This window comes from Corylus avellana, chromosome 3, assembly GCF_965113065.1.
Source record: "Corylus avellana chromosome 3, dhCorAvel1.hap1.2, whole genome shotgun sequence".
NCBI lineage: Eukaryota > Viridiplantae > Streptophyta > Magnoliopsida > Fagales > Betulaceae > Corylus > Corylus avellana.
Window position 1 is genome coordinate 7,307,972 of NC_142492.1, and position 26,761 is coordinate 7,334,732.

The 26,761-nt window shown below is 34.3% G+C and overlaps 3 protein-coding genes and 1 pseudogene across 3 annotated transcripts; 3 read left to right on the plus strand and 1 right to left on the minus strand.

Annotated features, from left to right (window-relative positions):
• Positions 1-453: 453 nt before the first annotated feature.
• On the minus strand, positions 454-4,392 carry LOC132174846 (alcohol dehydrogenase-like 3). Its single transcript, XM_059586549.2, has 10 exons — positions 4,201-4,392; positions 3,975-4,111; positions 3,838-3,887; positions 3,417-3,745; positions 1,791-1,873; positions 1,553-1,628; positions 1,401-1,462; positions 1,169-1,264; positions 917-1,078; positions 454-747 (listed from the first exon to the last, which is right to left on the minus strand). The coding sequence occupies exons 1-10, from the start codon at positions 4,256-4,258 to the stop codon at positions 637-639; spliced, it is 1,164 nt and encodes a 387-aa protein (XP_059442532.2). The 5' UTR covers positions 4,259-4,392; the 3' UTR covers positions 454-636.
• Positions 4,393-13,228: 8,836 nt separating this feature from the next.
• Positions 13,229-13,678, plus strand: LOC148586735 (uncharacterized). The gene has a single exon (XM_088514300.1). The coding sequence runs from the start codon at positions 13,229-13,231 to the stop codon at positions 13,676-13,678; it is 450 nt and encodes a 149-aa protein (XP_088370426.1).
• Positions 13,679-15,787: 2,109 nt separating this feature from the next.
• Positions 15,788-16,814, plus strand: LOC132175941 (DUF4228 domain protein). The gene has a single exon (XM_059588038.2). It carries the CDS (start codon positions 15,950-15,952, stop codon positions 16,562-16,564), a length of 615 nt encoding a protein of 204 aa, XP_059444021.2. The 5' UTR covers positions 15,788-15,949; the 3' UTR covers positions 16,565-16,814.
• Positions 16,815-18,595: 1,781 nt separating this feature from the next.
• LOC132176445 (acyl-CoA--sterol O-acyltransferase 1 pseudogene) lies at positions 18,596-19,965 on the plus strand (annotated as a pseudogene).
• The last annotated feature ends 6,796 nt before the right edge of the window (positions 19,966-26,761 follow it).

Genomic DNA, 26,761 nt, shown 5'->3' on the forward strand with positions numbered 1-26,761 from the left:
TGATTATGTCTATGAACTATTGCTTGTGCTAACCATTTATATTATGTATCAAGTAGAGTCTTAAATTACTTTACTGATCTGAATGGCATGCAAGCTGGGGACTTGCTGTTAATTGTGTCTTCAGGACATAGACTTGCCAGATTTTGAGTAGTTGGACTAGATGTGGTAATTTGTGTTTGCGTGTCAAGTTTGTGTTTTGTTGAGTCATGAATATGAGATTACATAGGTTAATCATAACTCGACTTATTTAAGTAAATGGGTTAGACCTTTAAACCATGACTTGTTAATTTTGTGTTGGGTTTGTGAGTTATGTTAAAAATTGTCAGCTCTAATTGTCGCTTGTCGGGTTTAGATTATGTTGAAACATGTTTATAAGATTGTATAAATCAATTTTTACAGTCATAGTTAAGTTTATGTTGAGTTTGAGTACTTGGAAAGTAACAAAAATAGCCGGCATAGAATGATATGATTAATTCAAAATACAATAAGGAAATAAAGAGGGTACTGTAAAATAGTACATCCAAATGATATTATTAAAGACTCGAAATATGGTCTATTTGGAGTAGTAATGTAGAGTAGGCACGCCTGTAAATTCCCTCTGATTGCCCTTTATGTCAGCCTGCAAGAAAGGCTAGCTTAAAGGTGTAGAAGGCATCTCAATGACTTCCCATCCACGAGCAGCTGAAATGCCTCGTTTATCTTCTCAAATGGAAGCTCGTGCGTAATAAACTCGTCTAAATTCACCACCTGAAAATAACCGAAATGGCACAATCGTGAGGATGATGGTTTAGAAATGGGAACTATCTTTATTAATGGCCCGTCTGTTTGGTCCCCGAGATTTTTTAAAACCGCACATTTTGAAATTGCTTAACCAAGAGCGGACGTTAAAATTGAGAGAGCATTTAGAGTAACCGACCCCGTTCATGCATTCTTTGGCAAAATGAGGCAGTTGGGACTTCCCTTTGAAGCCTCCGAAGACAGAACCGATTATCATGCGACCATTGAACAATTCCATTGGATGGAGAGGAAGAAGTCTTGGGGTTTGATGAATTCCCAATATCACACACAATCCCCATCCCTGCTCATCAATAGACCAATGTTTTTTCAGAATAAGACAGCTTTGAAAAAGACCAAAAAAAAACAAAAAACAAAGTAGAATTCAATGTACCTCATGTGTTGACGAGAAGGCCTCCCTTAGAACGTCCAAGTTGCCTGCGCACTCAAAGCTATAATCCACGCCTCCTCCTGTCATTTCCCTAATAATCTGCCACCCCCACCCCCCCACAAGCCAACATATGTCATCTTTGAAGTCTACTCTCTCTCTTTTGTTCTTTTGTCGAGAAATTTCTAACCCAATTTTATCCCCTAATTTAATTTGTGATTATAGTAAATTCACTAACCTCATTCACCGGCTTCTTGATTTCACTTGGATTTACAGTGTCCGTGATTCCCATCACTCGACCTGTCACGAACACACACAAATGTAAACAAAAACATCATATTCGGTCGGCGCTGACCCTAAATAAAATAAAAGTAAGAAAGCATTAAATACCTTTTATGAATTTCTTGGGGTTGATATCAACACCAATTATTCTCGATGCTCCTCGTGCCCGTGCCCCCTCAGCAACCTGGATAAACATCATTCTTGTTTCTTCATTCGCGTTGAAGGACACACACATCTCATATTTAATGTCGGAGTTGTTAAAAAGTTTTGGAGGGATTTCAAGCAAAATTTACAGTCCAAAATTTACTTGTGTAAATTTCTATCGAAGTGAATAAGTTGAACTTACAGCGAGCCCCACAGCACCCAAACCAAAAATTGCCACGGTTGAGCCGGCTTTGACATTGGCACTGTTCCATGCAGCTCCAACTCCTTTGATCAGGTGGCCAAGATTTTCAGATGCACAATCACAGCGAAAGTGAGAGATATCAGATATCAAAGCACAAGGGTGAAGGGACCAAACTTCTGGTTTGTAAGCCTACCGACAGGGAAACCATTAATGCATGTCCCCCAGGAGCTGACCGAGGTCTTGTACTATTTTCAAAGCACAAGGGACCCATAGAATATCTTTCAAGATGGTGCCATTTGGGTACCAATCCTGCATTCTTTCAACCTCACTACCACGTTGGATACAATAATACATATCCCAGATTTGTAGTAATTTGACGTTCGGTCGGCTAGCAAGTACGATATTAAATGTGAAAGAGTTTTTATGAGACCCGCATGTTTTAACAATGAACAGGTTGTTTAAAATTTTTTTACTTTCTGATATTTGCTATTCGAATTGCTAAAAATCTGAACAATTTCGCTGAAGATCTCTATCTCAATTATACCTATTATAAATCTTATCTAAGATTTTATCATATTTTAAGCATAAAAAAAATATTTATAAACCAAAATTAGAGTGATTTAATGTAAAAACAATCATTAGTTTTTTTTTTTTTTAATCGATTTATAAAAATTATTTTAGAAATTCAAGAATATCTTGAACCTAAAAGTGATCGCGTGAAAGGATGCAATTGGACAAGTTGACCCTGAGATGCAGGACCTATTGACAGGAGCAAGCTGCCAAGTTTGAACTTTGAATTGCATTTAAAAGGCTTTTATAAATGGTGAATGTTTACGAAATTAACGGATAAGATTGAAAGATCTTATTTTTATAATTAAATAAGTTAAGATTTTTTTATATAGTCTTATACACATATATTAAGACGCCGCATAAGAGTTGAGAATTTTTTAGACGAATAACAGAATTTAGGAGTAAAAATACGAATTAGCAATATTCGCATCTACATAGTAAGGCTATCACTTTAGATATTTACATTTGCGCGGTTATTACAGATATATCTATCAGTATATTTGAAAAAATAATAATAATAAAAGAAAGAACATTTAAGTGCATTCAATGAAAACAAATCAATAGAGTTTTATAGCTTAGGCAATTAAATCAAAACAAATTAAGAGAGTTTTATAGCACAGAAATCCAACTATACTACAAACCCAACAAATATATCAAAAATGAATTACAAATCCAGCAAATAATAAAAAAAAAAAAATTCCAAAATTCAAACATTAAATTTTTTTTTTTCCAAAACTAAAAACATAAATATATATTATATATAAAGAAAATGCATATGTAGTTATTAACGCAACTACATACCCTAAAACAATTATTCGCAGCCAAATTGATAATAGTTTTTGTGAATAGCGAATAGGTATGGATAGCAAGATGCAGACAATTATTATTATTTTAGTAGTTTTTAACGGCAAATTTAATGTGAGTCCTACACAAAATTAATAAATTATTGTTCAAAGTCATCTCATTTAATTAAATTATAAACCCCACACGCGAACAAAAATAAAAAAAAAAGAAAAAAAAAGAAAAAAAAAGAAAGAGGCGGTTGTTAGTTCTTACCGGTAGAAACACCGCAGCTGAGCAATGTCATCTTCTTGAGGGAAGCCTGAGAGTCAATCTTGACGACGCAGGCGGATTCGAGCACGGTGTACTCGCTGAAAGTGGAGGTGTTGAGAAAATGGAAGATGGGCTTCCCTTCTTTACTGGAGAACCGACTCTTCCCGTCGCTAACCATCACCGTCTTGAAGGGGTTCACCCCAGATCTCTCGCACATATTAGTTTTCTCGCACTTGCAGTATACGCAGTCTCCACACTCTCCATTGAAGATTGGCACCACATGGTCCCCTGCTTCCATGTCCGTCACACCTTCACCCACGCTCTCAACAATCCTGTATCGATCGACGACGAAACTCGATCGTGAAAAACCTCAAAAACTTATAGCTAGTAATGCAACAAATGTATCAAACATATTGATTGTTACCCGGAAGCTTCATGCCCCAGAATTCGTGGGTATGCTCTCTGTGCTTCATTCTTCAACAAAAATCAAACAAAATTGTGGGGTCATATACAGAGTAATGGCGAATAATTAAGTTTTCGAATGTTCTGATATATATATACCTCGCCTTGCCAAGCGCTGAGATCAGTGTGACAGATGGAGGTGAAGAGGATCTTGATCCGCACCTCCATGTTTTGAGGGGGATCGACACGTACATCTTCCACCACAAAAGGCTCTCCCGGGCCATGTACAACAGCAGCTTCACCACCACCACCGCCATGGAGAAGCAGACATTATTAGTAGACTGTAGACAAGAAAAACATGATGGCAGCTGAAAAAACCTCTTACCTCTGCAAGAGATGACCTTCCCGGCAGTCTTTGCAGATCCTCCATGCCCGTTTTCCATCTTCTGCTGTGTGCCTTGGAAATCGATCCTTGTTTTTTTGATAGTATTAGGAAATTGTTCAGCGGGTAGCTATGGTTAATTTATGCGATGATTCTTGTGATGACCTTTCTTGTATTCGACACTATATGATCTTGACTCCCAATTTAATATTATATATATTAATGATTTAGGCAACAAGCTAGCCACGAGAATGAGGGCCACTTGTGTGCTTCTTTCTACTTGTCGCATAGGGCATGGACCGTGTCGCCTTTTTAGTGTTTTACTTGGAAAATTAACTTCAACATGAATGTACGTCGTGGTGGCCGGAAATTAATTTAAGACGAAATTACCAAACAACCACGTGTTACTTCGGGAACGATGAAATAATACGTATATTTTCCTCTAACTATTAATTATGTTCTACTGTCTTTCTTAATCTACTAAAAATTATTATTTACAGATCAGATTGGAAACAAACAAGAGAACAAAATTAACAATACAAAAGAAACAGCAAATACACCTGCCAATTAAGGAGAAACTTTTCCATGTGGGAAAGTTGATAATTGAATTGGTGGTAGCGGCCTAGCGTACTGAGTTATGTTGTGTGTATGAGATTACTATTAATTTGTTTTCATGTTGTGATTCTTTTATAAACCCATTTAATGGGTTGATTTGTATATATCCAGACCAAAATAATCAATTAATACTCACTTTTAATTTCCTGCAAATGTTTGTGAGTAATGAGTATATATGCAGCACAGGGGTAGGTCTGATATAAGTAGTGATGGCAAGGGTAAATCCGTACTCCCAGCATGAATTAATGGATTAAAAAAAGGGTAATGATAAGAACCGGTTGATTGACTTTATTTTCTATAATTTTCCTTCTCCGACTCTGTCACTTTCCTGAGAAACCCATAGAAAGAGAAGATGTGACCCATTCAATACGTTTTAACAATCTTGTTTAGAAAGAAAGATAATCCGACTTCCATTTCAAGGGGCACATACATGTACGCAATTAATACCAGCGGTTGGTTCCCAATTGTTATTGAATTTAAATACAAAGCTTAATTACTAACAAGTTGCAGCAATATCATGATATAATAAACCCTGTAACTAGTCGGCCAATGCTGCACAGTTCACATGACTCAATCAAATTACATTCTTATACTTTTATTTTCCTCACAAAATTGATGTGACCGTACCAAATTGACATTGTTTGCGTGGTAAACTGTTTGGTTTGAATGTGCACCCCTATTGAATTTTTGTTCCATTGACCATTGTAACCCATCTTCTTTTTAATACAATGGAATGTATTTAAAAAAAAAAAGAAAAGAAAGCCTGAACAAGATTAAACCCCTAATCTCAAATCAATCTAAACATCACCTCCTTTTCTTGCCATGTATATAGACCAAAGCAGCAAAAGCAACATACTTCCATTTAACGGACAAAAATCTCTTATTAAATACTGCACACTTTCTCATTTTCATACTCTTTGACGTGTCTTTGAAAATTATCATTCAGAATTTTGATTTAATGTTAATTTTAAAAGCCACAAACATGTGAGAATGAAAATGTAAAAATAAGAGCGTGTATAGCATTACTCGTTCAGGTTAAGCTCCAATACCCCTTTTTTTATGGGACTGTCAGAATTATGTGGAATTCACACCGCCAATTCATTATCTATATCATTACAATTGTTATGGAGAAGCAAATATGTGTGGAAACACGGATCCCCCATGCCTATAAGTTATAACATTGCTTTTTTTTTTGTTTTTTGTTTTTATCAACATCTCGTGGTAGAAGTTTACCTTTTATGGATAGACATTAAATAAAGGGAGACTTAGGTATCATGGAGCTTGGAAAACCATACCTAAGTTAAAGTTTCTTAGGTCACTCCTCCTTGCAATTGCCTTTTATTCTTCCGCGCTTTATTGCATAGAGAAATCGATCAATTTTATTGTTTAATTAATAGTAATTTAAACAGCAAATTAATGTAAGAGTTTTTATGAGGTTCATATGTCTAAATAGTTATAAAAATGTCCTCATATTTGTTGGGATAGATAGACCCATATAAACTTTCACTTTCACCTTTTTTTTTTTCCTAATAAAAGGTAGGCCAGGGAGACCAATTGTGGCTATCCTATCTGGGCGTACCTACTCGCTGGGAGCTGCACAGGAAGGGCCTAGACGGTGAGAATCGTAGGTGCTCCTTCCAGTCCGATTTAGCTATAGCCTGACCCAGCCTCACTAAGGCATCAATGAGAATCAAAGCGACTAATACTAATCAGGCATATGTGAGGATTCTTCATTGCGAATATTCAAACCCACGCCCTAGTACATGCCTAACCACGTTGAAAATTTCCTTTGGCCATTGAACCACCACCTTTGATGGTAATGTAAGAAAAAATTGATGAAAATTCAAAGCATACCTTATATTAGCTAAGACCAATTTCATCTAGCAATAAATTCCATAGCGGATGTAAATTAGCACCTTTGGCTACCAAGGAATATGATGCTATCTATTTCTAATAAAATGGATGATATTCATTTCGTGACAATGATTTAAAGTGGATGTATTTAACAATATATATGAAGTCGATATTAATATATCTTTAAACAAAATTTAAATAACGTGTAGAGTTAGTTATTTCATGTGTGTCATCTCAAATCTTTAAAATTTAGTTGTATGAGATTTTATTAAGATGGGAGTTAAAGCAATTTAATTTACGATATGATATGATATGATTAGAAAAAAAAGAAGAAAAAGATTATGATATGAGAAGATATAATATAATATGGGGATGAATTAAAGCAATATAATATAAAAGATTATGGTATTTTTAATTTTTTGGTTTGTTGCGTACTGTTAATTTTTAATTCAATTCAATGTGCAGCGTACTGTTAATTTTTAATTGTTTGATGTCTGTGCGTCGGTCATTGCGTGTTTGATGTTTCTCTCACATTTTCTGTGCATTGTCAATGACTCAATTGTCCAAGAAGTCAAAGAACTTGGTTTCTCTCATTCTCCTGTAACGTGTTTGATGTTTTTCAGACTTTTTCTAATCTTACCCTCATTGGCTGTTTCGGTTTCTTGGTTTGATATTACCAAAAAAAAAAAAAGTCAATAAATTTAATGTTTATTTATCAATATTTGACATTTTCATGAAGCGGAGGTCACTAGTTCGAATCCACCCTCCCCATTCTCTTATGTGAATATGTCAAAAGAAAAACATTTGGCATTTTCCTGTCATAACCCAATCGAGTAAGTTGAGAGTAAAGTTTATAATTAAAGCCATTAAGGCCTTAATTTGTCTTGGTTATGACAGCGCCCTTAATTTGTTTCGGTTATAATTTAAGCTTTTTAATTGAGATATATCTTTCATTTTCATCATTTTGTTTGTCTAAGACAGCGTACGTATAATGCAACTTTAGACATTTTATATTTTATATTTTCCTTTACTTTTGTACTAGTGCCTACATAGTAACTGATATATCAATTTAGCATATATTTATGAAGTCAGATACATATGCTTTTTGTGATACATATATTGTGGTATAATTTTTTTTTTATTGTATTTACCATATTATAATAAAAATATAATATATAAAAATAACCAAAAAAATAATAATTTATTATTATATTTTATTATTTTATTGACGCTCCTGGTTAAATGAATTCCATCCGCCACTGACCTGGTGCGGCAATGATATGGGAGTGGGTTCCATACTTCATAAATTTAGGAAGATTATATTTATCCTTCAAAAAGTTATAAAATGACCGATGCTATTCTATTAGCCCCTTTTAATAATCACTCTGTTTTTTATTTATCTATTTATTTATTTATTTTTATTATTTTTTATTATTTTTTAAATCCTAATGAAATAAGCATAAATGACAAAAATACCTCTTTGTAAAATAAAAAATTCAAAAAAAAAAAAAAGGACCTATGGCTTGCTGTGGTTAGTTTAGCGATATTTTTCTTCTTCATATATATATATAAAAGAGAATAGTTGTATTTTTATAATTTTTTGGAATATAACATATATTGTACCTGAAAGAGGTTGGTAGAATAACAAGTGACGTAATAACTTTTTTAACTTTGAAAGGATATAATATATATATATATATTTTTTACATGTCCACATAAGAGGGAAATGGAAGATTCGAACTATTGATCTCTGTTTTATGATACGTGATTCCTAGCCGATTGAGCTACCCTTTAGAGCTTGTTTGGGATTGCGTTTGAGAAATAGAGCTTTTAAGTACAAAATAGCTTTTGGGCAAAAATTTCATTTTTAAGCTTTTATCAAAAGTGATTTTTAGCAATTTTTAACCTTTTTGAATTCTTAAAAGCGCTTTTAATTTTTACTTTTTTCTTCAAACAGACTTTTTAAGTATTAAAAATACTTTTAAATCCCTCAAATATTATCCCAAACATGCCCTTGGAAACATATAATAAATTAACTAGAGCATTCCCAATAGAGGAGTCATATTTTTATGTAAAATGGCTTCTAAAAACTTATTTTTATCTAGTTTAGCTAAGCAATTTTTAAATGTCTCTACATCCGATTAGCTATATTTCTATCTATTCTATTAAAATATTATTAAAGTACTAAAATTTTTGGAAAAAAGAGAAAATGTGAGAGGAAAAAAGGAAAAAATTTTGGGAAAAAGAGAACATGCAGAGAAAAAGTATGAAAATATTTAGGAAAATGAGAAAACATGTGAGAGAAACAATGAAAAATAAAATAGCTCTCTTAAAAAGTGCTGTTACATTTAGCTTTTGTTTTAACTCTTCCAATCAAATATCTATTTTACATTTTCTTTTGGCTAATCAAATGTAAGAGATTTTTTAAACATTTAAAGAGCCATTTTAGATAAAAGTAACATTTATCTCTTCTATTGAGAATGTTTTTTTTTTTTTTTTTAAAAAAAAAAAAAAACATTGGGAATGCTCTTAGTAGTTGAAAGAAGTAAACGTAGTATCCATGAATTTCGGGATCAATCAGGCATGCATGTGATTCATGTGAAGCTAAATAATGACATGATGTATGGCGAGTAGTCTAGTACTCACTATTCACGCAATCCTCAAAATAATGATTTAAATAAAGATTAAAAGAAAAATTAAAAAAAATAATAATTGTACGGAATATAAATCATAAAATTTGAGAAAATTTTTATTTCACATGTAAAATGAAGAAGAATTATTTTATAATATATATATATATATATATATATATATATATATATATATTCTCACATGATTTAAAATTTTTAATTATATATATTGGGGAGACTTCAGTAAGCTCCACTAAACTTTCAGCTGATTTGACAAATACCCCTATACTTTAAACTCTCTCACTTTACCTTCTTGAACTTTCAATTTCTATTATTTTTTTTTCCTCTGTTAGTTTTCACCGTTAAACCGATATTTTGTGCCTATTATACCCTCAACCAAAACTACGTCGTTTTAAGCTCCAAAACTACACCGTTTTGGACTTCAAAACTACATCATTGCCCAGCCCAAAACGACATCGTTTTGAGTATTAAAAAAAAAAAAAAAAAAAGGGACCAAATCGGGGTGGCTGGAGCCACCCCCTGGCCGGTCTGGGGGTGGTCCGGCCACCCCCAAAAGGCCAAAAAAAAAAAAAAAGAAAAAAAAATAGGGGGGGGGGGGTGGGGGGATCGGGTGTTTTGGGGGTGGTCCGACCACCCCCAAGGGGCTGAGGGTAGTTTCAGCCACCCCCTATCGGCCGTATGGGTTGGCAGAAACCATCCCCAGGTTAACCACTCCCGAAAGCCCAAAAAAAAATTGCACGGGAGAAATTTTTTGGGGGTGGTTTTGACCAACCCATACTGCCAGTAAGGGGTGGCCGAAACCACCCCCAGCCCCTTGGAGGTGGTCCGGCCACCCCCAAAACACCTGTTCCCCCCTTTTTGTTTTTCTGGCCTTTTGGTGGTGGCTAGACCACCCCCTTGGCCATGGGGGTGGTTTGACCACCCCCAGACCGGTCAGGGGGTGGCTGAAGCTACCCCGATTTGGTTCCTTTTTTTTTTATTTTTTTTAAATATTATACTTAAAACGACATCATTTTGGGCTAAGTGAGTGTTGTAGTTTTAGAGCACAAAACGGTATAGTTTTGAGGTGAGGGTATAATGGGTATAAAAAGTCAAACCGTTTGACTTTAACGTTGAAAACTGACAGAAGGGTCCAAAGTGAGAGCAAGCCAAGGTTCAGGAGGCCTAAGTGAAAGTTTTGGTAATTCAGAGCCGAAACCACCCCCAGCCCCTTGGAGGTGGTCCGGCCACTCCCAAAACACCTGTTCCCCCCTTTTTGTTTTTCTGGCCTTTTGGTGGTGGCTAGACCACCCCCAGACCGGTCAGGGGGTGGCTGAAGCTACCCCGATTTGGTTCCTTTTTTTTTTTTTTTTTTTTAATATTATACTTAAAACGACATCATTTTGGGCTAGGTGAGTATTGTAGTTTTAGAGCACAAAACGGTATAGTTTTGAGGTGAGGGTATAATGGGTATAAAAAGTCAAACCGTTTGACTTTAACGTTGAAAACTGACAGAAGGGTCCAAAGTGAGAGCAAACCAAGGTTCAGGGGGCCTAAGTGAAAGTTTTGGTAATTCAGAGAATGTTTATCAAATCGGCTAGAAGTTCGGGGGGCCTTACTGAAGTTTTTCCATATATATTTTTTTATGTGGATGATGGGAAGCGCCATTAATGCAAATCACTATTAATTATATCTAAATTCAGATGAATTGGGCTGATCGTGGACTCAATTGGGCGCCATAACTTGGGCCAGGCTACGATCAGTTCCAAGACCGGGTCAGCCAAGCCCATCTTAAGCCTGACCTATGCCCTTTCTACTTTATCGATCCCTTATGGGCTAGATCCATGCGTGACAAAGTTCTGGCCGCATTGTTTTTTTTTTTTAGTTCTGGCCGCAATCATTATCATGTACCATATATAAAAGCTCTTTAATGTGGGCCTGATTCTATTCACATGTAAGACTAATGCTATTTATAACTTGTTTGAGAGCACGTTTAAGAGTTTAAAGTTTTTTTTTTTTTTGACATGTCCGCACAAGAGGGGGGAGGAGAATTCGAACTAGTGACCTCCACTTCATAAAGTGTGGTCCTAGCCGATTGAGCTACCTCTTGGGACGAGTTTAAAAGTATTTTTATTACTTAGAAAGGTGTGCCAAACAACAGGTAGCTTGTCTAGTAAAAAATTTCAGAAGCCTTTTTTTTTTTTTTTTTTTTACTTAAAAAAATTGATCAAAATGCACTTTTGACTTTATTTTTCAAACATAATCTCAAACATACTCTTAGTAGACTGATATATGACTTTTATATAATTTGATGATGTAGCAGTTAAATCAACCATTGAATCAGCACTTATTAAAAAAAAGATTAATTTTTACTGTCATGCCAATTATATAGTTGTATGGTAAAAGTATACTGTATAAGTGTATAACAATCTATGAAATAACAATATTGATTAACAACTAATTATAAAGATGAAAAGTATTTGGAGTACTACACCTTTTATTAATTACAACCCCTTACAAGTGACAACCCGTATTATTTTGTAAATTTTCTTTAATGTGAAAAAAATGAAGTAACAATATTTGACACATAAATCGTCTTGTTTAGTAGCTAACATGATAAGTAACATGGTAAGTGATAAGTGTCGCATAGACTATTATAATACATCTCACAACATTCTTATCAAGATTGTCAAGATAATCCCATGTATCCTATTAATTAAACTTACTAGAGTGGACACAATATTATGCTTTAAATTTTATTTGCCCAATATAGCTAGACCTTTGGTATTGATATTATAACAAGGTCTATTCATCATACATTTTAGAATAATGTTAGAAACTATATTTTTATTCCATCACTATATATTCTATTTTATTTTTATTTTTCAATTATTAAATAAGGTTCAATCGACATTTCGAATAAAATAGTGGTACAATAAAAGTGTGATTTATCATGCTAATTTACAATCTTAGACTTAGGCCGTTAGTTTAATTGTTTGAGTTATACGTTATGGTTATGTAAGCATGATGGCTGATGCCATTACGTACACTTAAAAAATATATAATTTGGTGATCGATAATGACATTATTGCAAAAGATTACGTGGACATCTCCCATAGCTGCCGGTCCATTTAAGAAGGCAGATCAAATAGAAAGCTCCAAAAAATACACTTAGACTTAAAACAATATATAATTTGGTGGACAGAGTAAACTATATATATATATATATGAAACCATTACACTTGCCCTATGCTTATGCTTTATGGCGTCAATCGCCGCATTGACCACGGCAAAATGTTTGTAAAATTAAGTCACCATTAACGAGAGGGAAGGGACCATAATCATCTCTCAAAATCCTACTTAATTGCCAAGTAGGATATTTTGTAAGGCTACCTCTTAGACTTCATGAGGGGTCTATATGATGCTCATTGGCTCCCAATTCTTATTCTCAAAAAGGAGATTTCATGTGCTACGTACGTACCTAGTTTTAATGTATAGATTGAAATTCTAATAATAAGAGTTTAGGAAAGATGAACTCTACAATTCTCCTCTTATATTGTTCGAATTTCAATTTTTTGAATATTGTATGGACATTTTACGTACCCTTTCTTAACCCTTTCTTTTAGGCCACGTTACGTACCCTTATCCAAAGTGCATATATAAAGGGATGAGAAAAGGCTTGCATGTTGCCAATTAATGTTATGTTTTTTTTTCCTTGCTCGCTCTATTGTGTTTAAACTTTTGTTGTAACAGAAAGGTACTTGTCTACTCACAAGTCATAACAAACGAAGCTTTTATTATAATAAACATGAACCAAAATATGGCTCGCTTGTCCCTTTAAAACTTCTCACTGCATGCACCCCTTCCCCCGATTTTATATATTTATATAAAATATAAAGGGACTAGTTTCTTTATTGGTATCATTGGCAGCCATGGGCAATTGCTTAAGAAAATCTTGTGCTCAAGCAGCCGTGTCAAACCACCTAGAAGTTATATTACGGGTTATGAGAAGTGATGGAGAGAGCTTAGTGTACAGGAGGCCTATGCTTGTTAAGGATGTCTTGATGAACTTCTCTGGTTATGGTATTGGCCTGTCGGAAAGACCATTGAGGCAGCTTCCTATGAATTATGAGTTGAAGGTGGGGCATGTTTATTATCTTCTCCCACTGTCTTCTCCGGCTGCGCCTAATAATTACTCTCCTGCTTGTTCGATAGACATGGATACCACAAGCGGTACAAAGAGAATGAAAGTGGTGATAACAAAGAATCAGCTTCAAGAATTGCTGTCCAACAAGATATCAGTGGAGGAGATTCTCTTTGGAATTCAGAAAGGGTCAAGGTGGAGACCTGTGTTGCAGACCATCCATGAAGGAAGTGAGTAGCACTTTGTTATTTAGGAAATAAATGTTTGCATGTTAAAATTAAACTCTCAATTTCTGTAACCACCCCCCCCAGTACTCCAAAAGATTGGAAGAAATTACTCCTACATTTTCCCATAGAAAGCAAAGAAATTAAGAAACTTCATTCAATTGGAATCAAATATTCTACCAAAACACACACACACACAATAAACAATTAATTAAGAAATTTTTTTATATTATATTCAGAAAATGACCCAAATTCCTGCAGAAAGTGCCCAACATGGCAAGCATGCTTCCAAAATTTTTGTTGGGGGGTTTCTTGAAAGATGAGTGAATTAACTAAGAAACCCTTCTGCATAGTAGTAAATATATATGTTTATGGGCCTTTTCCCTTTTCTTTTTTAGCATATATATAAGAGAAGAAAATAACACCATGTCAAAAAGTTCAATAATTTTCTATCTGGGTCGATTGGGGATCGAAATTTTTAATTGAGGATCGAAATTTTCAATAATTAATTGTTTGAATTACAACCATTTGAAAAAGCCAATCCGAACAAGCATTCAAGATAATTCTGAACATTTGTCTAAGCAGGTATATAAATCCGATCGAAAACCTCTAACGATTGTTTTTGAACCCGATCCACAAAATGGAAGGGCTTGATACACAAGTAATTAATTATTTATTTTTGTGGCGGGAAATTCAAGCATTTAAGAAAAAAGCTTGTGTACTTGTAATACTGCTGACAGTGACAGCAACCTTACTGTACCAAGTAGTTGTTGGAGAGGGGAAAAGAGCCATCCATCCATGTTCTAATGGGACACGAAAAAGCAACTTCATGGAAGTGCCGAGTGCGACCAAACGGTTCTCCCAAGATTTCCGTGGGTGCATGTCCCACTTATTTCTGTTCCTTTTTCTATGGTGTTTATTTTTGGTTGTTTCTAGAAGTGCTACTTTATGGAGATTTTAATCTTCTATTTCTTTGGTCACAACCAAAATGCTAATTATTAATTAACCTTCGAAAGATAAGATAAAAGAATTGATAGCCACTTGTCTATAAAAGTGGCAAATGCATGGACCACTTTGACAAGATTCACAAACTATTAGTTCAAATCAATTGTTGTCATCAAAATGCTTTCCTCACAAACATTTAGAGCATTCACATCGTGTTAGTCATATGTTTTTTTTTTGGGCTAGCGGGATCGATGCTAAAAAGAAAGTAAAATAAGTTGTATTTAGTTCAGCAATTTAGAAAAATATTTGGTGAGAGTCGTTTACAACTCACTAAATTTAAAAAAAATATATATATATATATTTTTATTATTAAATTACTACTTATTCCAAAAACTTATGCTAATAAGAAGAAATAAATTTAACTATTTTATTTATATATATTCTAGCATTTCTCTAACATTCTCTCTTCACAATAAATTATATATATAAATTTGTCATAAAATGTTTGCAAAGTGTACAAAAATTAATTGTTACTTCACAAGTGCTTAAAGCTTGAATGAAATGTAAAATAAAGAACCACTCCCATGAAAACCACCCCCCCCAAAAAAAAAAAAAACAAGATAATGTTGATCGATTACCTACTTCTTTTAGAATAAGCCTCTTGTATTGTAAATGCTCTAGATGCAAATTGAGATTAGGAATGAATTGTGTCGAGATATGAGTATAAAATTATATAAGTTAAGTTTAATTCAATTCATTTAATTTTAGGTTATTTAACTTTAATCTATTAATTTTATGTTGTGTTATACTGTATAAACAATTGCCGTCCTAATTGAGAGTGACAGATCAATGATTGAGGATGTCCTATGTGCAAAGAATGAGGACAGACACAAAACCCTTCTTTTCCACACTCATATCTACCTCTTTATAAACAATATGTATTAAACCCCAAAACCAACAAAATTCTCTAGGGTCACTTTGGTAGCTGTAGAAATGTGGGACCAAAAAATTGATTTTGATAAAGAGAAAGTGGAAAGGACGCCCAATGTTCCCTCCCTTGTTTATTGACCAGTTGATACTAATGTTGACTGGCTAACAATCTTAGATCTATATGGGTCCCTCAAGGATCAATTAGTTCCAACCATAGCCCATGTTCTTCCTTTTTCTCTCTTTTCTTGCTTTGTTTTCTTTGGTGGGTGGAATACATAAGAAAGCTCCCAAGAAGAATCCCACCGACGATTAACACCTATCCCTCCACAACTTTCCCTCCCTTTTATACCCTCCAAAACGCCACCCCCCCCAAGACAATATGCTTTGATCATTGTGTGTTACTGTTATACATGGGAAACTGTCTGTTTGGAGGCTTGGGGGAGGTTGACGGGGGAGTGATCAAAGTCGTCACATCCAACGGAGGAGTGATGGAGTTCTTCGCGCCAGTAACCGTCGGATGCATCACCAACGAGTTTCCAGGCCACGGCATTTTCAGAAGCCACGACCTCTTCTGGAAGCCACTCTCTCAGCACGAAGAGCTGGTGGCAGGCGAGTCATACTATCTCCTCCCCCTCCACGCCACAGACAAAGTTAACAACAACAACACGCACGGCCAGATCGTCCGGCAAGGCCACATCCGGTCGAACAGCATACCGACGACGTCGTTGGCTGCCCCATACAGGATGTCGTTGGACTACCAGGGGATGCTGAAGAGGTCTTACACGGAGGTTTTCTCCCGGTACAACAGTGGAAGGTTCTGGAAAGTGAAGCTTGTTATAAGCCCGGAGCAGTTGCTGGAGATATTGTCGCAAGAGGGTCGCACCGAAGAGTTGATAGAGAGCGTCAGGACCGTCGCAAAGTGCGGTCATAGCGGGGGGTCGTCTCTGGAGCTTTCAGATCGGTGGAGCCTCTCAAGCAGCCGGAACGCTTCCTCTAAGAAAGATGGCTTATTAGTAGACATTTAAGCTTTAATTAAAATCCATGATCATGTCTTCGATCATTGCTTTGTATTATATCTATATATGCAATATATATATGGTGATGTAGACAGTTTGATCAGACTTAGAATGTGAAATAGATCGATGTTTTGTGGTCAGAGTATGAAAGACCCCATGTACCTTATGTGAAATGTGAAGTGGAACTACAACTTTCACCACTCCCTCCTCCTCTTTCTTTTCCTTTTTCCTTGACTTCTATAATGTGACAATTATTCTGAATATCATTTTCGCAGACTCTTTATAAAAGAATCTATTTTCTAAATTTAGGAAATGTGTTCAAAAAATTGCAGAAAATATTTCACAGCAGACTTCCTAAATGAACCCTAAACATTATGAATACTACAGCGTTTTGGGTTTCACTATTGCAATCCTTATGATTATTAAATTTTTTTTAAAAAATGATTCTCTCTCTTCTCTCCTTACTCTTCTCATGTCTCACAATTCTCTCTCATCTCTCCTCTCATATATATAATATAATTAAAAAAATAAATATTTTAATGATATAGAAAATGATTAAGGAAAACTATTGGAGTGCATTTTGACATAAAAAAGCAAAAAGTAGTTTAGATCCTTAAATGTACGAAAAATAATGAGAAAGTACTGGGAATGCTTTTTGGATATGCATGGTGCCTTATTTGAGAGTATAGTGTTACAAACTGAGCCCTACTCGGCTAGAAGTTGGGTATGATTTTTTTTTTTTTAAATTAATTAAGGAAAATAGTTATAGGAGAAGATCTTTCTTATTCGTGATCCGAAAGAAAGAGAAAATAGGCGATTTTAAAATTAAAAGATGGATGGGCTCTCTAACAATAAACCCAACATAAATTAAAATAGTGCAGAAATAATTACAAAGAATATGAAATTGGTCAAATAAGTGACCCAGTACTCTCAAAGGATCGCATAAAGCGATTACAGAAACAAAAGAGGTACAAATTAAGACAAACTTATCTAAAGTTTCATTTAAAAACAACATCAACAACTAAAAAGAGGCTCAAGTCGAACATACACCGTCAAAGTCGGGCCTGATCTTGTTTGGGAAGCTGTGGTTCGTATGGGCCTAGACCCAGCTGGCTAATCCGGCATAAGTGGCTAACATAAAAGTACACGATTCTCGATCTTGGTTTTTGACCTTTTGGGTATGCAGGACATAGAGCGATTCTCGATCTTGTTCCAAGTGGGCCTGGCCGCCTAGGTTGCGGCCCTTTTTTCTCTTCCAAGTGCTGCCATATAGCCACCAATAATGTCAGGGAACTGTCAGTAATTTATGTCACAATTTATGTCACATTAATAGGTTGCGGCTCTTTTTTCTCTTGTCACCAATAATGTCAGGGAACTGTCAGTAATTTATGTCACATTAATATATATATATATATATATATATATATATATATATATTTGAAATAATAACAAAGAAAACAGCGTCTTGGAATTGTTTTCTATCTCTTATTTCATCTATTCGGCTTAGAGCATTCCCAGCAGCTTCCTCGTCATTTTCCCTATATTTAAGGATCTAAACTACTTTTTGCTTCCCTATGTCAAAATACACCCCAATAGCTTCCCTTAATCATTCCCTATATCATTAAAATATTTATTTTTTTTATTATATTATATATATGAGAGGAGAGAGGAGAGAGAATTGTAAGAGGAGAGAGGAGAGTGTAAAGAAGAGAGAGAAATGTTTTTTTTTTTATTTTAATAATCATAAGGATCGCAATAGTGGAGCCCTATACTTTGGGTTCTACTGTAGCGATCCTCATGGTTGAGGCTTGTTTAGGAAATTTGCTGTGGGACATTTTTTGTGATTTTTTGGGCATATTCCCTACACATAGGGAACAGACTCCCTTATAGGGAGTCTGTTGGGAATGCTCTTAGATGTTATTTTAATAATAATATGTATGCATTAATTAAATTAATGACTAAGATTAAATTTTATTCGTCTAAGATTCCTTATTATATTCAGACCTTCCCCAACAAACATGGCAAAGATCGAAAAGAAAAATGGAGGGGGAAGTAAACAACTTCTTAAAGGTATGTCTCTCAGTCTTCCTTTGTCTTTGTTATTGCTATGCAATTGGAAAGATAGTCCCCAGAGGTCGTAGGAGACTCCTTTGTGTGCTCCCAATCGTCTGCTTCTTTCTCTTACTTCCTCTTAATCTCCATTCGGTCCATCTGGGAGTGATTACTGCATTTTTCATTGCCTGGCTTGCCAATTTCAAGCTCTTACTCTTTGCTCTTGGTAAAGGCCCTTTGTCTTCTCACCCATCAATCTCTCTTGGACGCTTCATGTCTGTTGCTTGCTTTCCCATCAAGGTCCAACATAACACACCAAATTTGGAGAAACCCAGAAACACAAACACCCAATTGTCGTATCTAGATGACAAAAACAAAGAAAACCCCACTTCCAAAAGATCTCCTTTAAAATATGTAATAATGGCTGTTCTTCTGGGAATTTTGATACGTGTCTATGACTACAGTGACCATATCCATCCAACCATCGTCTTGCTTCTTTATTGCTCTCACATATACCTTTTCTTTGAAATCATCCTGGCCGTGGTGGGAGCCCTGGCTCGAGCCCTTCTAGGAGTTGACCTCGAGCCCCACTTCAACGAGCCATACCTCTCCACCTCACTAGAAGACTTCTGGGGCAGGAGGTGGAACCTCATGGTCACCGACATCCTGCGACTCACCGTATACGACGCCACCCACCATGCCACAGCATGTGTCATTGGCCCCAAGTGGGCCCATCTGCCCGCCACGTTCGCCAACTTCGTGGTGTTGGGGCTCGTGCATGAGTTGATCTTCTACTACTTGGGGCGCGCGAGGCCCACGTGGGAGGTCACTTGTTTCTTCCTCCTCCATGGTTTGTGCTTAACAGTCGAGGTTGTTTTGAAGAAGGCGTTTTTCACCGGCGGGTGGCGGTTACCGCCGTTGATCTCGGGCCCCTTAACGGTTGGCTTCTTCATGGTTACCTACATTTGGCTGTTCCTTCCCCAGTTCCTCCGGTGTAAGGCTGACGAGAGGGCCATTGAAGAATACGCTGCGTTAGGCGAGTTCGTGAAGAGTACTGTCACTCGCGCATTAATATTCGTGTTTTAATAATAAACCTTCTCATATTGAGGATCCGTTTGGATAGGACCATCCAGTAATATTATGTGTTAGGAAGTGGGCCGGAAGGCCCATATAGCCTGCACTCAAAGGCCTATTATTAGTCCATTAATCCGGTTTCATCTTATTGTCTAGCAGGGGATCAGCTTTCCAACCATTTATATCTTTGCACCACCACTTCACCCATGGCCCATGGCTTTGTCTGTCTTTGCTTTGGGAGCCATGGAGGATTTGAAGCGAACTTGTTCTGAGCTTTGCTTTTTTATTTTATTTACTGAGCTTCTTATCTTTAAAGTTAGTCTAACGGAAAAGTTAACTCGTGTAAAATAGACTTTTTATTTTTTATTTTTTAAATATTGTGAGAATGATGTGTCTCCTTCTTGGCCTTGGATTTTTTTTAAAATAAATTTTAGCCGCGAACTAAATATTCTCTAATCCAAAATGATTGGGGAGGATCCAGATCCCATGGCTTTAGGGGCACAAACAAAACTAGAATTAAGGCTCATGTAAAAGTAATTAAGAGCCTGTTTGAAATTGCGGTATGAAAGGTAAAAAATATTTTTAGTACTTAAAAAGTTGTGTCAAACTAAAAATTGGCATGTTTGGTAAAAATTCTAAAAGCATTTCTTTGATTTTTGTACTCTAAAAATAACAAAAACGTACTTAAGTAAAAAAAAAGTTTTACTTAAAAGCTCTATTTCTCAAATACAATTTCAAACATGCTTTAACCGTGAGAGAAAGATAGTGGCATAGATACAACGCTCTAATTTATGTATTGGAGCTACAAGCTCATTTCTCATAGCGATAGAAAATAGTTAAGAGTGCGTTTGTCATTGCAATAGACAAAAAATACAATTTAAACCAAATCGTAGAAAATAGATTGTGTGGCAATGCGTTTTCAAATCGCATGCGAGGAGACGCTTTTTTTGAAAACACACAATTTTAATGGTTAAACTGTGATTTTAAATGTCAAACTGAGATTTAGCCAAATATTTAACTGCGTTTTTAAAAATCAGATTATCAAATCACTCATTTTTAAATCGTTATATTTAAATCGCATTTTTTGAAATCACAATCTCAATGGACCCTAACTAGCTAATGACCACAATATCTATTTTTAATTTGTCATGCAATAAAAGTCAAAACAAAGGCTGGACTGGGCTATCAGTATTTCCCTGAGCCCTACTGGGTAAGAAAGGCATGGCTCTAAGAGGAAATGTATAGGCTTGGGCCCAAGCTGAGCAAGGCCCAGGCCTTTATAATCATATCAAATTGTGGACAAGTGGCTAACAGTAAAGTACATATTTCCTGTTTTCAAAAGGTAGCTTAATTGGTCGGGACTATGCCTAATGAAACAGAGGTCACTAATTTGAGTCCTCATCCCCTCTTATGCGGACATGTTAAAAAAAAAATAAAAATAAATTCCCATTCTTTCAATTCTCGACCATGACCCTAGGAGCAGCAGCTCTAATATATAAATGGGCATGGTGTAAGTAGATTTAATTATTTAAATTAATAGTTTAATATTCTCTCACCCCACATGTGGACAATGGACATAGAGATAAAGGCAAAAGCATGGTTTCTCTAGTTTTGCTTTTTAGAAGGAAAAAATAACATTTTTTTTTTAATAAATTTGATTTTTTTTTTCTTCTTAATCATTGCCAATTGAAACATAAAGCGCACAAAGATCGAAGGCAACTAAAGCTATTCACCAATAATATTCCTAATTTGTAAAAATATTTTTAAAATAAAATATATTCAATTAGAGACGGGTTTAGGGGAACAGGGGATAGGCCTACTCCAAATCCCTCCAACAAAAAAAAAAAAAAAAAAAAAAAAAAAATATAGGCATTCAAAATATATATATATATATATATATATATATATATATATATATAAAGGCCATTGGCCCTGCCCCAACAAATTGGAGTGGGGCCCTCCCAATTCCTCCTAACAAATTTTTTAGGTAATAAAAAAAGAAAACTACCCATTTGGCCTGCCCACAAAAAAAAAAAAAAAAAACACAATTACCCATTTACTCTCATCTTCATTAAATCTAGAGTGACATTTTCGGATATAAGTAAAATCCTTACAATTTTCTTGTAAATGTCGTTATACTTGTATGATTAGAAGTTAGAAATTGCATGTGAGGATTTGTGAGATTTTGGGTTGGATCCGAAAATTAGGGTTCATGCGTGAGATTTTGGGGATTTTGTTATATGGTTAAAATCTTTAGTTTCTTTTTGAATTTGTATTCTACTCCTTGAATTTCAAGTATGAAATCATATTGATTTGGGAGGATTTTAGTAAGAAGCTAAATTCCTAAAATTAACTTTGGGCTTTTGTGTGTAATGGATTTCTATGCATGATTTAAGCTCCGGTTGTTAGATTAATGGGTTGAAAGCTTCAATTTCACTATTGTTCATAGTATAGACATAAACCCAGATTTGTATAGTATGAATTAAATTAGGACTTTTGGTATGTGAACTTATGATTGCTAATTGGATGGGTTAATTACATTTAAAGTGTTAATTAACCCTAGACTTTCATGAGTTGAATGGAAATTAATGCCCATGGGGTTTAGGTTCTAATATGTTATATTAGAATCATGCATATTGATTATTGTATGTGGATATGAATATTATTTTTTAAAGACTCCAAAATTATCATATAAATTTATTTGTAGATGATGGGAAAGTCAAATACAATACTTGATATCCCAATTTCTGAAAATTCTCCTAAAAGAATTTGCCAATTTTGGGAGTTGATGGCAATGAATTTGATATTAGTTCATTGGAGTTTGATCCTGGATTGTGTCGTCACATATGAGAATATGATGTTAATCAACGATGTACAAAATAACTCAACGGAGGTCGCACTTTTTGAGTATCAATGATTAGAAAAAAAAAAAAAAAAAAGAAAAAAAAAAAAGTAACCGTTCATTACACTAAGCAAAAAAAAAAAAAAAATTGCTTTGGCCCGTTCCATAAAACTTCCTCGATCTGTCGCTGTATTCAATATCAAGTATTAGGAAGATGACTAGTTTTACATGTCACAGAAAACACAAACAAATATCATGAGCCCACTAATATAAGCAATGTAGTTTAGTCATAGTTTCCTAACATAATCTTCATATTGACTTAATTTCCTATCTTTCGCAACAAACAAGAACTTAACTTTTCCGTGATAAAAGTATGTTTGGCAAATCTCTCTCCCTTTTCGTTCCCGTTCCACTTATTTTCATTTCCCTAAAGAAAAAAAAAAAAAAATCAACATCTTTTCAAAATTATTATAAAACAAGGAAAAAATATAAAAAAAGCCCCTAAAACTACTAGCCATTTGCATTATAGCCCCCAAATGTTCAAAAGGTACTAAAGTAGCCCCCAATCAACCAAAATGTATCAAAAACACCACTTATTTTTTTTTTTATATTTCTATAATACCCCTATTCTTTTAACAAATAAAATAATAAAATAATTGTAAAAAAAACCCAAACATTTTTTTTTTTTAAAAAAAAAACAATGGACGAATAAATCCAAAAAATATATATTTTTGGAATAAATAAATAATTAGTCACTGTAGTTGGTCTAAATTACAAATTGCTTCATACCGTATTAAAGTAAAATCAATTTGATAGTTTGATGGCCTACTTTAGTACCTTTTTTTTTTTTTTTTTTTTTTTTATGGGAATATTTCAAGAACCGAACTTTTGATTTTACTTTAATACGACATGAAGCAATTTGTAATTTAAACCAACTACAGTAACTAATTATTTGTTCCAAAAAACATTTCTTTGTTTTTTTTTGCCCATTAGTTTTTTTTTTTTTTTTACAATTACTTTATTATTTTATTTGTTAATAGAATAGGGGTATTATAGGAATATAAAAATAAGTGGTCTTTTTGATACATTTTGGTAGTTTGGGGGGCTTAGTACATTTTGAACATTGGGGGGCTATATTGCAAACAGCTCGTAGTTTGGGAGGCTTTTTTTATATTTTTCCCATAAAAAAATTTTCTTTATTTTTCTCTCATAAAAAAAAAAAAAAAATCAAATTCTACTTCATATTAATCATTTTTTATTACTATTTTAAAAAAGAAAAAAAAAAACTCAACAAAAAAGTAGATACCATATTAAGTTATCCTAAAAACTTAAACTAATATAAATAATGAATTCAACAATTTAAATTAATATTTTAACAAAAAAAATGCTATTCAACATTTTCAAGTGTCAAAAAAAGTGCTGGAAGATGGAACTTTGCGAATGCTGAGTAGCATTTTTCTTTTAACAAGACGACACCCTATTCTCTTAACAACACTCAAGCCTTGTTAAATCACAATCAAAATTTACTTTAAGTTAATATTTTACGAGAGGTGACACCCTATTCTCTTAACAACACACAAACCTTGTTAAATCACCATCAAAATTTACTTTTGATTTGTCTTGAAATATAGACAAAGTAGGTCCGCTAGCTGCTTGTTCGTTTCTCTAGAAGCCTTCATGACTTAAGATCAGCTTTAATTAATTGCACACATATCAGAAGTTATTTGTCACTCTAGTTTAATTAATTCATTAGTTTCAAAATGAATTGATCGAGTATATATATATATATATGCCTCCCAAAAATATTAAAAAAAAAGGTCATGAAAAATTAGTATCTTATTTCATGACAACGCCCTCATCACCTCGAAGAAAATCAACAAAAGGAAAGTAGGAAAAGTAAAGAAAAAGACGACAATAATGTGTCTCAATACGTATAACCTCTCTTGGACTAATCACCAACCAATTACCAGAATATTCAACATCAGCTGACATATCAAATCATCATTTAAATAATTTACTTTCTCATTTATCATGTGGTGCTGGCGATCGACAACATGGAGACGTAATTGCTATTAATAATTCACTTTACACATTTGTTTTATTATCCTTTTTATTCTTTAAATTAATTCCTATATATGAGAAGGCAGGAATGATGGACTACTCATAGCTGGGTTGAACCATGCTCCCAAACGTATATTTCTCTTGTGGGTACCTCAATTTTATAGCATGATTGGAATGCTGATTGCATGAAATTCGATTGCAATGCACTGCAAGAATTCTATGGATCGAGGATTGCTTGCAATTATTCAGCAACTGATCAGGCACTTGTTTAGGGTGAATGATCAATTCCTCATCCTGATCCGCCGAGATAGGTGGGTTAAGGATCTATCTTTTTATTAGAGGTGAAAATTCATGTTCGTTTGTTGGGTTTGAATCGTATTGATATATGTGTATATGACTATATATATATATATATATATATATATATATATATATAAGTTAACTCTAACTCTACTAATTTGCATTTGATTAAACGAGTCAGACATTTCAACCATAACTTGCTAATTTCGTATTACGTTTGTGTTAGATTCGCGAGTAGTACTATTAAAGATTGTCAACCCTAAATGTTGTGCGTGAGATTCGGGTCGTGTTAAGATATGAGTACTATAAAATCATATGGGTCATCCATAACCTAACTCATTTAATTAAATTGGTGAAACTTCTCGACCATAAAATGTTAATTTTATGTTGCATTTATATATATATATATATATATATATATATATATAAGATTCGGGGTCATGTGAAAAGAAAAGAGGCATACATTTCACAAAGGGATTTGCAATTCAATCAGCAAATTACGGCCAATCTAATAATAGCTGTGCAGGAAAGGATTCTCTTGGTTCCTCGCAATTCAAATGATTGATAATTTGCCGATAATATTGTTGGTGAATAATGAATGCATGTTTGAAAAAGCTATTTGTCACCTTCATCATGTGCCCGCTAAAGCCGCTTAAATAAGTAGAACTGTTGAGGAAAGCTGTGATTTTATGGCAGAATCTCCATCTCTTGATGAAAGCAATACAGTAGTAGTAGTACTGGTAGAGGAAAAGTGGACGAGGGCCATGGTTGCTACAAAAAAGGCAATAATTCAGACCCAATTCGTAAATTCTTAAATATCAAAATTTAGTTGGCTTTGTAAAAAGGAGAAACCCACCCAATGAAAGATCCCAGACAAGAGAGATATACGTTTAACTTTTTGACCTACACAAATATGTCACGACGTTTTATTTGTTGCGAACAAACATTAATTTATATAATGCAGGAGAGGTGACTCTTGCAATTTGCAATCGAGCATGGGATTTTCATTGCAAAGAAGTTGACAAGAATAGACAAGAATATATATATTATGAAATAACTGATCGATCTTGTCCTTCATAAATAACGTTTACCCTTTGTTTTTTGAAAGCATAAATAATGTTTAATTACCCTACCATATATATTATATATATATAAGAAGTCTTGTCTTTCATAAATAATGTTTACCCTAAATCCCTAATGAGTTGGTAAGGCATTAAAAAGAAGACGAGTCATTTTGCGATCGAGCATGGGATTTTCTTTGCAACGAAGTTGACATATCACGTATATATATACATATATATAGAAGTCTTCTCCTTCATAAATATTGTTCACCCTATAATGAGTTGGTACGCCATTGTCAAGGAGACGAGTCATTTTCTTCTTAGGCAGCAAATATTGAAGCCATAGTACTATAGCATGAGGAAACGCGTCGAAAATATTATGTTTAAGTTGATATATAATGGTCTTCTAGAATTTGCTTGGATTGGCTAAAACAATTACGTGGACAGTACTTAATTAAAAGTATGTTTAATATTCGTCACAAAAAAAAAAGAAAAAAAAAAAGAAAAAGGTATGTTTATATATAAAACAGCAGAGACTGGCATGGTTTGGATCTTTATGGATTACCCTCATAATTGTCATCTTGTACGTGTTGTGTGTGACGAAAGAATTACATATGACTGGCGCAGAAAATATGCAGTAAGTGTATGAATCGTATTACAATTGCTAAGTAAATATATGTTTATGGATTACCCTCATTGTCATCTTGTGTATGACGAAAGAATTACATATGACTGGCGCAGGAAATATGCAGTAAATGTATGATATCATTGATATATAGGTGCAATTGCTAAATATATGTTTATGGATTACCCTCA